The sequence below is a fragment of the Vigna radiata genome, chromosome 11 (genome assembly GCF_000741045.1).
Source record: "Vigna radiata var. radiata cultivar VC1973A chromosome 11, Vradiata_ver6, whole genome shotgun sequence".
In the NCBI taxonomy this organism is placed as follows: Eukaryota; Viridiplantae; Streptophyta; class Magnoliopsida; order Fabales; family Fabaceae; genus Vigna; species Vigna radiata.
In genome coordinates, this window is record NC_028361.1 from 7,763,055 (window position 1) to 7,776,206 (window position 13,152).

At 28.9% G+C, this 13,152-nt stretch overlaps 1 protein-coding gene and 1 long non-coding RNA gene across 2 annotated transcripts in view; both read right to left on the minus strand.

The window, feature by feature from the left end:
- Positions 1 to 7,574: 7,574 nt before the first annotated feature.
- On the minus strand, positions 7,575 to 10,209 carry LOC111242772. Its single transcript, XR_002670097.1, has 2 exons — positions 9,918 to 10,209; positions 7,575 to 8,167 (listed from the first exon to the last, which is right to left on the minus strand). It is a non-coding gene; the product is annotated as an uncharacterized LOC111242772 (long non-coding RNA).
- A 1,590-nt stretch (positions 10,210 to 11,799) lies between these two features.
- LOC106777918 (conserved oligomeric Golgi complex subunit 6) overlaps positions 11,800 to 13,152 on the minus strand; it is a 6,520-nt gene continuing 5,167 nt past the window's right edge. The window contains exon 11 of the mRNA XM_014665739.2: positions 11,800 to 12,526. Coding sequence (XP_014521225.1) covers positions 12,004 to 12,526 — 523 coding nt within the window. The 3' untranslated portion in view covers positions 11,800 to 12,003. The remainder of the gene's footprint in view (positions 12,527 to 13,152) is intronic.

Below are 13,152 nucleotides of genomic sequence, written 5' to 3' on the forward strand. Positions count from 1 at the left end.
ATATATTGATAAAAAAGTTATGATAATGATATTTTAATAATATTTTTTGACAATAAAATATATATCATCATTTTATTGATTTATTTAAATTTGTTTAAAAATATATTGATAAAATACCTTTTTTTGGTTTCAGTTTTGGTTACGAATATTCGAAATGGTTCTCATTTTATTTTTCTCTTTAATATAGTCCTAAAAAACGTAATTATGTTCAATTTAGTTCTTTTTCTATTCAATGTAGTCCTATAGAACTTAATTTGTGTTCAATTTAATCCTTTTTACAAACTCCGTGAATCACAAACAAGGACTAAATTGAACACAAATTACGTTCTTTAGGACTACATTGAACATAAAAAAGACTAAATTGAACATAATTACGTTCTTTAGGACTATATTGAACAGAAAAATAAGATAGGAACTAGTCTGAATATTCGTAACCATAACTAGAAAAAAAAAGATATTTAACCAAATATATTTAAAATAGATTAATGCCTTGTTAAAATAGTTGATCCTGTGATTATACAATTATAGAAGTAGTTTTCCAACAACTCCGAGGATCTTATCTAATGTGGGGACGTGTAAGAAGTACGGGAAAGTATAGTGTTTTCTTAGAACATGGCACGTGTAACATGCAAACCTAAGATATATTCAATAATAGTTTTCTATATAGAAAAATCTTTTTCAATAATAAATCTTGAATTATTGTTTTACGTTTTCTTACTTTATTGGAAAAAAGAATGAAAGAAAAAGCAGAGAAATTTACAATTACTTTTCTTCAGAATAAATTTGGCCAAACATCAGCCTTTGACTAAGAATATAATAAAAATGACAGCCACATTCGTCAGCCAAATTTTCCAATTATTAAAAAGAAGCTTATGTGCATTAAATAGCAATGTGCCAAAAATATCTTTATCAACTACTATTCACATTAATAGCATCGTTCTTGTCACCATATTTATTCAAGTTTCATGATTTTCAATTTTTTTTAAATTAAAATTGTCAACAGTTTTCAATTTTTTAAAAATTATCTGTTTGATAAAAATTTATATAAATTGAGAAGTATTTTTATTATTTATAAAATTTATTTGTCCATCTACTCTCACTGATATTTCGCTTTTTAATTTAAACTTATCGATTATTCTTAGTAAATAATATTAATGGTTTTAATGTTCTTTACAAAATTATTTCGAGGTCAAAAAATTAATTATTAGTACATTCAATAATTTTGTATATTTATGCTGTTAACTTAAATTATAACTTAAACATTTTTTTAACGTTAAATATTTTTTTCACATTTGGAAAACTTAAAATGTTATTATTTTTAAATTACATTACATGGAAAAAAAATCACATTATTTGTAAATATTATCAAACTTAAAAAAATATTTTTAATTCATCTTACGGGCACTCACATGACAACTTAATTAAATACGTTATATAATTAATTTAACAAATTTATTTAAAAAACCATTAAGTATTTACTAGTAGTTTAATATTGATCATGTTAATTATTATATTGTTTATTTTTCATTTTAAAGATCGTCTTCAGTGAAATAACTTTTGCAAATGACACGAGAACTCAGAAAATTAGTTTAAGAGCGAAGGAAAAAAAATTATATTTAAAAGTTTAAGTTATAAGAAGATTATAAAAATATTGAGTTTTTATAAAACAACTATTGTTTATGAAACTCATCTTATTTCTTTTTTGGTTTTTCTTTTCAATTGTTTGATCATCTTTTGTCTTTTTAAAGAGTAAATATAGTAGAATTTTCTTCTTAAGGACTATTATTTGTGTAAGTTGATTTTTTCCTTTTTTTAAGTTTCAATATGATTTATGAGTGTATATTACTTCTCTTAGTTGTATGTAGTGTTTTTATGTCCAAATTGAATTTATATGGTTGTATAAGTTGAATGGTATAATTCAATCCTCAATGTTTCTAAGTGTAGATAGATTATCATTTGAGTTGTGAATTGTGTGGGATGTATTATAACTATTATAGAAGGTCATCAAACAAGTGAGGGAAACTAATCATATAAATTGTATTTAATTGAGAGTTTATAATCTAGAGAATATTTAAATTGTTTATGAGTCTAATTGAATGGAACTTTGTGGTTTTTATTTTTATGCTCTATATTGTTTTTGGTGCAAACATGTTTTAGTTTTGATGTATTGAATGGTGATAAAACATTTGAATTGTTAGATTGTAAGAAATTGTTGAATAGAATTTATGTAATGTGTTTTGAGAACATGTTAAGGTATAATTGTAATGGTATTAAGAGGGTTCGGGTATTGGACTAGAATTGAATATAGAAAATTATGATGAAAGCTATCTTCCTTGTAAATTTAATGTGTTGTTGTTGAAAGATGAAATACGAGCTATGATTATAATGATAAAGTGATGCTATTATAAGTTTAATAAATAATGCTAGCAATTATCATATTTTCCTTTTCTACAAAGAAATTTGAGAGGAAGAAAACTTTGTATGTATTGTAAAATTATCAAGTGTAGGTGAAATTGTTGGATTGGACTGGTTGAACTGTGGTTGATATTGCTAATATGAAATTAGTACAAAAATGGTGATTGAATAGTTGACTTAGTAGAAACTCTTATGAATGAGTGTGATTTATGTGATTGTATGACTAAGTGATTTCTTTGGATAATGTTTGATTGAATATTTCTAATGTAGTAAGGTGATTCTACTTATGACTCTTATAATTAAGGTTAATGTTTGAGAAATTTGAAGCATAGAAAAATTTAATTAAAACTTGACTAGTATCTAGACCTTATTTGATTGATGAAAAATGTGTTTTATGACTTGATAAAATGGTGGTTGATGTGGGGATGCAAATTATCTAAAATTGGGGATGCAAATTATCTAAAATTAGATGAAATTGTCTTACATTCCACTTAAAGCAAATTTTGTTGCAACATTGCTAGACAATAGTTACCTGGCATCGGGCGACAACTTTATGTAAGTTTTATAGTAAAAGTGATTGATATTTTATTAAATATTTTTTCTTGCATGCTACAAATTATATTTACGATTGTATTGGATTATGTTTGATGATGTATGATTTTGGTGAAGATTCAGTGTCTTATAGTTGTCAAATTAGTTATTTCCCTTTTCAAAGGAAAATGCTAATCTAGGTTGAGTTCAAGTGTATTGAAGGAAACTTTAGGAGGTGAGACTATCTTGATTCAACTAATATCTCACTTATATTGAGTTGAATATCTAGTCGTACGAGTTGAGGGAAACTCACATGACAAACTATATGATATGAAAGAGAATCATATTTAGATAACTAGTGGAGTTAATCTTGTTATGTCTTGGTTTGAGACATTGGTTCTGAATGTTGGAACATCACAGAAAGATTTGGAAACAAGTATGACAAGTGCAGAGTTTCACAAGTTCATTCAATACAATAGTCTTATAGAAGCATTATATTGCTTTTGTTTGAGCCATGTTAAAAAATGTGTTTGACGTTCTCTAATAGAACTGTGTGAACTGATGTTGGATAGTTGTTTTTAATGAATACGAACTATTTGTGTTTTTGGCTAGATTTTTATAGAAATTGTTCAATGATTTAGTGATTAAGTAATATTGATGAAAGAAAAAAGGAAGACTAGGTAGGTATTTAACAAAAAAAAATGTACGAAATGTTATGGTACAAATTTTAAATTATTTGTCAAACCTTTGACAACACGGTTTATTTCTTTCCTATTTTTCTTAAATGCATTAGCTTACACTTGTGTTGCTTGTTACTTTTTTTTTAATGTGATAGTCATATATTAATACATGAGAGGTAAAAATAAATAGGATCAATAGCTCGGGAGCTCAAGCCCTATAGCTTAGGATAATGATAATTTAGAAGATGAAATCTTTATATTTTTTTAGAAAACTATATGGAAACTATTTATCATATTTTGAAACTTAAACTTTTTGAGTTAATAGTGTAGGTTGTTAAAACTAGACCAAAATTTATGACATAAAAGTATATTTTTAACTTTTATTATCAATTTAATAACTTAATAATTGTGTATATATTTAAAAAAGTTAAATTTAAGCTATAATAATAATAATTATTTAAGTATATCTTAAAACCTAGCTCAGTAATATAAATCCATTACATGAATTGATTATTGCAAAAAATATATTACAGTAAATTTACTTTTAGATAATTGAGTTAATAAATATATTTAATTATAAATGCACTCAAATAATTAATTTAAATTCATATTTAAATTTTTAATATCAAATGATATAATATTCTTTGGACAAATTCCCAATATTATATTATATTTAATAAAAAGTTAAATTAAAAAAAATAATTATCAACAAGTTATAAAATATTAACATAACATTTCATTTGAAGTACTAAACTATTATAGTAATGATCACATATTCAATCTGAAAAGAAGAGTTAAATGAAATAAAAAGAATATATAAGATATTATTTAAATTATCAAAACATAACTATAACAACATTTGAATAATGTTGGTTAATGTTTTTTTTTGTTGAAAATATATGTAGTTTCGATTGTGGGTATGGTGTGACACCAAAGTCATAGTGCAAATTAATACTAAGAGAAATTGATCGAATACGTATTGGCCAAAGTCCATTGAAGTGGTGTGTTCATATGAACAAATCGATTGACTTATGCATTCCTTTGTTGAAGGAAATGATGACCTGGTGGGTTGACCGCAATGAATGCTTCATTTTGAAGCAAAGGATGGTACATTTTACAGTTATTGATGTTTTCATGGGTTTAAGCTTGGGTGTTGGGGGATTAGATGTAAACTTTGATGATAATGTTGGTAGTGTCGTTTGTGAACAATTTTCTTCAAAATCATTCAGTCCAAAAGAAGTGTAAATAGAATAAAATTGTTAATACAAAATAATGAGTCTGATGTAGATTGTGTATATAGTTTGTATATTTTACTTTGTTTTATTGTTTTTTTACTTTCCTAGAAAATCGAAGGTAGTTAATAACATGCATTTTAGACTATTAAATAACATTGATAGTTTGTATCCATATTATTGAGCAAAAGTTGTGCACTCATATGTCATTAATAGTTTAACAAAGGGATCAATGATGATAAGAGAGTATGACATAAAGGACTCTATAGGGATTAATGGCAATGTTATAACCAATGAGTCAAATCTTAGTTTTTGGGGAACATTTAATGGATACGTATCACGAACAATATTGGAACAATCCAACAAACCTCTTAATTATATATATATATATATATATATATATATATATATATATATATATATATATATATATATATATATATATATATATATATATATATATATTTGTCCCACAAGTATCTCTTGAATGACAAACATATCTGCATATATATTTTTTACGTTTTCAAATCATGGTTGCATCATCCAGCGCAGGACCGTAAAGAATCTTGTGGGAGTTTGGGACCATCCACCTAATAGATTTGGTAAGCATGTTGTTGTCATATAATTTTTTTTTCATGTATGTTATTTTAATTTTGTTGTGTACTTCTGCAAGATTTTGAGTATGTTGATAGGCATTTTACTGCTGTTTTTGAAAATAAATTAGGATGTACGTGATCGTTGGTGGAACAATGGTCACACACATGTAGTCACTTATAACATGAATACTTTAAATTCTAGAATAACGAACGGATGATGTGCAATGAAAATCATATGCCCTAAAAGGCTTAATGACGCCCATATAATCTTCCAATATTTGGGTGACAATTATTTCGAAATAATAATTTATTTTGATTCTTGCTCCCACGAGAGTAGGGAATCATTCATTTATCGTTCTATTACAGATCTTGAGACGTTATTGTTTGCTGTCAAATTGACTAAATCACAATGTCAAAGAAGTCATTTGGTACGTCTACAATAGTTTTAATTTTGCTCATTAATTGTAAAAAAAAAAAAATTAACATCACAATGTCATTGACTTCATATTACTTATTGCACAAAACTTGCAAAGTACATTTGGGAATTTAATCAAGAACAAAGGGTTCACAGAGATTATGCTCCTTAGTTATAAAGATGACATCATATGCAAAGTTTTAGTTTCAAAGACTAGAAATTCAACAAAGTTTGGAAAATGACGGAAGGAATTTTGCACCCAATTGACTTGAAGGAAGGAGATGTTCTAGTCTTCGAGATTGAGAATCATTGGAATGATATTATAGTTGAAGTTTACATTAACTGATATCATTGTAATGTTATAAACCCAATAGACATGAACATAAATTGATGATGTCCTTTGTGGTTCACACTGATATTGGATGTATAACATTACAACGATATCTGTTAATGTGAACTTCAACTATAATATCATTCCAATATTTCTCAACCTCGAAGACTAGAACATCTCCTTCCTTCAATCCATATTGGGTGCAAAATTACTTCCATCATTTTCCAAACTTTGTTGAATTCCTAGTCTCTGAAACTAAAACTTTGCACATGATGTCATCCTTATAACCAAGGAGCATAACCTTTGTGAACATTATTTTCCTAATTAAATTCTCAAATGTACTTTACAAGTCTTGTGCAAGAATTAATATGAAGTCAATGACATTGTGATATTAAATTTTTTTTGACAATTAATAAACAAATTTAAAATATTGCAGACGTACTGAATGACTTCCTTGACATTATGATTTAGTCAATTTAACAACAATGATGTCTCAAGATCTATAGTAGAACGATAAATGAATGATTTTGTGCTCTTGTGGAAGCCAGGACCAAAATAAATTATTATTTTGAGATGTGGGAGCAAGGACCAAAATAAATTATTATTTCAAAATGTTGTCACCCAAATATTAGAAAGTTATGTGGACATGATTAAGCCTTTCAAGGTATATTTTTTTCATTGCACACCATTTATTCGTTATTCTAAGATTTAAAATATTCATGTTATAAGTGACCACATATGTGTGACCATTGGGCCCACCAACGATCACATACATCCTAATTTATTTTCAAAAGCAGCAACGAAATGTCTATCAACATACCTAAAATCCTACATAACTACGTAACAATATTAAAATAACATACATGGAAAAAAATTATTGACAACAATGCTTACCAAATTTATCAGGTGGATGGTCCTAAACTTCTACAAAATTCTTAACGGTCCTGCGTTGGATGATGTAGCCATGATTTGAAAAAGCAAAAAAAATATATTTGTAGATATGTTTGGTTGATATGTTTGCCTTTTTCATTCAAGAGATACCTACAAGACAAATATATACACAACTAAAAGATTTGTTGAACAGTACCAACATTGTTCGTGAATCATGTCCATTAAATGTTCTTCACAAACTAAGATTTGACTCATTGACTACAGTATTGCCACTAATCCCTATAGAGTCTTTTATGTCACGCTCCCTTATTATCATTGACCTCTTTGTTAAACTATTAATGACATATGAATGCACAACTTTTGCCCAATCATATTGATACAAACTATCAATGTTATCTAATACTCTAAAAGACATGTTACTAACTACCATCGATTTCCTAGGAAAGTAAAAAAAATAAACCAAAATAAAATATACAAACGTGATACACAATCGAAATTAGACTCATTATTTTGTATTAACAATTTTATCTTATTTACAACTTCTTTTGGACTGAATGATTTTGAAGAAAATTGTTCATATACGACACTACCAACATTATCATCAAAATTCACATCTAATTCCCCAACACCCAGGCCTAGACCCATGCAAACACCACTAATTATAAAAGGTACCATTTTTTGCTTCAAAATGAAGCATTCATTACGGCCAACCCACCGGGTCATCATTTCCTTCAACAAAGGAGTGCATAAGTCAATCGACCTGTTCATGTGAACACACCACTTGAATAGAGTTTGGCCAATACGTATCCGATCAATTTATCTTAGTATATCATTAATCTACATTATGACTTTGGTGTCACACCACGCCCCCCATTAATCTACATTATGGCTTTGGTGTCACACCACCCATTAATCTACATTATGGCTTTGGTGTCACACCACGCCCGCAATCGAAACTACATATTATTTTCAACAAAAACAATTATTAATCAACATTATTCAAACCAACATTTACATTTTCATTGCAACGCATTTACTTACATTGGTACGACCTTCTTCTTTAATGCAATCCATCACTGTAAAACGAAAGCACCAAAAAATAATATAAACACAAAAATCATCAATGAAAAGTTCAACAAACTTTTTAAAACTTAAAGAAATATATCATCACTGTTTGACTACAACGCAAACACATTGCCAATTCAACTACAATTATATAACAATATCCACGAACCCAAAGAATCATTAAATAGTCTACACTGATACCAAAACTGACGGTTTGTTTTCATAACAAAACATGAATCCCAATATTTGCATATTCAGACGACCAATAATAGTTGAGTCAAGCTTATAACAAGAAATTGTAGTCATCAAATCATTTCATTTACAAGAAACAAATTCTCCTTTAGAACTTTCTAGAGATTTAACATTATAAGAACCATAAAATATAATGTGTTTAATCACATGAATTATCATAATTTTATAGCATTGAAAACCTTAATTTTTCCTAAACAAATATTCCAACTCCCTCTCAAAATTCACGTCTAGAGCCTACTTAAAATACTTTATGTCACAGATAAACTCAAGCAATACCAAATTTTCACTACACATATTTAATTCCTATGTTAATTTTCCATACCAATTATTAATTAAAACCCAACCACAAAATTTTATATATATATATATATATATATATATATATATATATATATATATATATATATATCATAGTTTATTATAAACCCTTATCCCAAATTTTTCCTAAATTCTCAAAACTATAATCTATGTTAGACACTTTAACTTGAACTTATTTACCACTTACCAAAACATATAAAAAAATATACTATTACTAATTATTTACAAGTTTAACTAATTTTAACTAAACTAATCAATTAAATAAAAAATATGCATTAGTATATACCTTCATTCTCACTTTAACACGTTTCACAGCATATAATATTTAATAACTTAACATTGCAATCCTAGACAATAATGACAGGCTAATTCACATGCTAATTCAGAATTCAATCATGACATCCTTACCTTAAGTTCATATTATATTGTTTGTTCAATCTGCGTAGCAATATTACCTTCATCAGTTGTCCTAATATATATTACCTTCATCAGTTGTCCTAATTTTAGAATTTAAAAATAATTTCAAATAATACTAATTTACCCTACGCACATTACATCCTTATATTTAACTTTCTAAATTAGTACTTAAGCAACATCACCAAGTCTTGGAAAGTCTATAATTCATTCTCTCAAGTGCCAAGAGAATTCTTCAAAGTGTCAAATCCAAATCTCAACAGAGTCACCAAACTCATTCAGTCCCCTGCCATTTCGAATAGCTATCCTCATCTTGAGAGTAAATAAAAATAAAATGTTCCAAAAAAAGTCACAACCCTACAGTAAGTCACACCAGTTAATAAAATTTAAAACAAAAATGGACAAAAAAAAAAAAGGAGAGGATGGGAAAGGGGTAGTAGCAGTGGATCCGTAATTACCTGTCTCAAAAGCACTTAGCATTACTTTCTTTCTTATATATCAAATAACAATCAGAGCAAAATCCATTTAGAAGAGTATGAAGTTGTCAGAAAATTGAAGTAAAATGACAACCACCGGTATAAAACTATTAAACAGGGAATCAAATTCAACAAATTGGGCGAGAGGTGTGGTTAGGGATTGAACGGGACAAAATGTTCAACAAAAACTTCAAACCACATTAAACTTTATTACGAAAAACAACCAAATAACACTACAACCCCTAAATGCCCTAAAAAATTTTAAAAAAATAAAACCCACCGAACAAAAACTATTCATTACCGAAACGAACGGCGGCAACCTTGAAAAACAACCTCCAATAGCTGTTTTTGAGTTTGTTTGCTCCTAATGGTGAACGACGGTGCCTATGCAGATTCGGTCAACGGCGATCCTCCGGCCAACAGCAAACTCCTTCAACGGCGACGAAACTTGTGGGTGAAGCCGCTTCTGGGTGAGTGCGACGGAGGACGAAAATGCTTCTGGGTGAGAGGGTTCGCGATGGGTGAAAGGGCTTCCTTTTACTTTTTTTTTTCAAAACCACCGAATGAGACCTATGAAACCAAAAACCATCGCCTGTATTCTATTTTCACCTTATTTTCTTTTTTTAAAAAACAATTCACCTTGTCGAATGACAGCGTGACACGTGTCTGATGTAAAAGTTTATTATTTTTAGATGTGAAAATATTATTATTCAAATAGAAATGTATCACACTTTATTTTCAATAGGTTTAATATAAATTAAAAAAACAATTTAATTGGAAAAGCATGAACAAACCTAAACGAAATATGATAAATAAAAGCATCACTACAAGATAACAGTGCACTACGCTCTCAAAATAAATAATCAATAGAATGAAATTGTCACAAGAACCTAATATTCAAAGTAGTACAGTGAAATTAAATTATGACAAAAAATTCAAGACTCATCATGTTTATACTGGAAAAAGAAAAAGAAAAAGAAACAGAAACGTCAAAGTAGTCTAAAAAAAAGATAAAGGCAATGAGATAAGAAGAAATACCTCAATGTGAGAAACAAACACTATTAAAATTCGTAAAATAAATGAATAAAAAAAAAGAAATTGCTAAACAGTTTTATACAAAAATATGTCAAAATAACCGTTAATGTTTAAAAAATAATAAATAATTATATTTGAAAAAAAAAAGATATTATATATATAATTATAGACGAAATAAACAATGGTATGTGGATTAATGTAGTAAATACTATACTATTGGAGCAAATTAAATAAAAAACTCAAATGAAACTACTAATGGTAACTATACTTTTACTACCTGCACCTCAACAACATTTAAAATTATCGCTACCCTTCAAAGTTTATTTCAATGTTGTATACTCCTTTTGTTACTTTTCTTGCTCTCCATAGTGTTTTCTAACTCAATTGCTATAAGCTTAAGGATTCTGGCATTTTTTGGTGGTAATTTAACGTTGGTTGGCCTACCCTAGATGTAAACGATATTATTGGGTAACACTAATGGATTTTTTTTTTAATGATTTGTGCACTTGTTTCTTTTATAGATTACCCAATTATGAATGGAATTTTTCAGTGCACATAATCCGAAATCTACTATAAAAAAAAAAAGACATTTTCAGAAACATTCTACAAGGAGTTTCTCAATCCATATATATCCTGAATTAGACTTTCTAGAACACATTATTTACTTTCCAAAATGTGAAATATATACTTTAGACATCCCAAAAACTCCAAAACATGTTCCGCATCAAGCAATCTAAAAAGGTGTTTTGAAATGACCAGGACATTACATAAATATACAACTCCCCTTTCCAAACTACATAATCCAAAAATGTTAAGAATTGAGGAATTTTCTGAATTAGCCAATCCAGAAGGTAAATTAAACCAGACTACTTCCAACAATGATCCAATGATTTGAGAAAATGAAAAGTTTTTGAAGAAAAATAAAAAACAAAACGATGCTCAACCGCAGAATGCGTCAATGGGAGTATTGCAGCGTGGGTGTAGCAATGAAGGGGTGGAACGAACAAGAGAGAAAAACTAAGATGAACGTTGGAGAAGAACTAGGGTTGGATATTCAGTTACAACTTACGGATATTTTAGTCTTTTAAAGTAAACCCCCTAACTTTTATAAGAATGTATTGTGCTAAGGGAAGTTTATAACACGAAAGTTCATTCAATGAAATTATATTCATCAACAACAATGAAAGATTCCAATACAGCGTCTTAAAGGCTAACAGTAGATTACAGAATTATTTAATAGTAGAGCAGTACAATCCAAAATGAGATAGAAGAGTTTATATACGTAATTAGCATACAAAATGAACATATTGAGCAAGAGATCGGAGCAAAAGAAATAAACGAAGCAAGACAACTTATATTCCTAATATAGTTCTTATCTGATCAGGCGGATGCCTTGCCAACGCCCTGGGGTCCGGATAACCATTTTTGGGATCCATAATGGCCTTATAAATAAGCTCGTAAGCTTCGGCCAATGACCTGGCCACGCCAATAGAAGCTTCAGAACGCAATCTTGGAACCTGCATCTGCTCAAATTCCGGCAGGGAACTTTCACTCCCCAAAATAAGACCAAACAGAGCTTTCAAACACTCCGAAAGAATGGCTGGACTAGTGTCCTCCCTCTCAGCCAATGGGGTACCCACTTCATTCTCCCCTTCCTTGTGTATTGAATTCTCCAAGAGACGCATCTTTTCTGACAAATTACATCTTCTTAAGATTGCTTCGGCTTCTTTTTCCACAAGAACGCGTAAGTGATTATCAATCATTGCTCCGAGTCTATTCACGTAATCAGCGACAGCCTCGTATCCAGACAGAGGTTGTTGAATAGCACACAAGCAGTTAATGAGAAAGATTTTTGAAGGAGTTTCACTAGTCTGTCAACATATGGCACGAGTTAATGCAAATGTCGCACAGAAACATAAGATATTCTACTGCATAAAACTTCCACAAGGAACTTAATTTTTTTTTTTTTATAAAGATATATATGTTTAAGTTCTCCCATATTCCTTTCACGCACCTGGAATAACGGAGTATGGAACTATATTTGTTGGTCCACAAGATTACAACATAATTTCCAGTAAAGTTACATATTACTTCAATTTCAGGTTCTAGATTCCAAGTAAAGTTTTCATTCAATTGCTCGTGGGACTGATCTTAAAAGGATGTGTAGACAGACATGTACCAACATGGAAAATGCTCATAAAAAAAGAAAACTGGCAAATGAAAAGCACATGTAGACGCAAAAAACTGCAGATCATTGGGATTTATATTGTCTTACTATAGAGTATATTGAAGAGACTGATTAAGAAATATAAATATTTTAAGTGTTTCTATTTACTTAAAAAAGTATTACATGACATCTGCATTTTCAATATGAAATTTACTTTCTTTTCCACTGAATACTCTCCACTTTTGTTTTCTTAATTAGTGCACGACAGCAATCTCTCTCTCTCTCTCTCTCTCTCTCTCTCTCTCTCTCTCTCTCTCTCTCTCTCTCTATATAT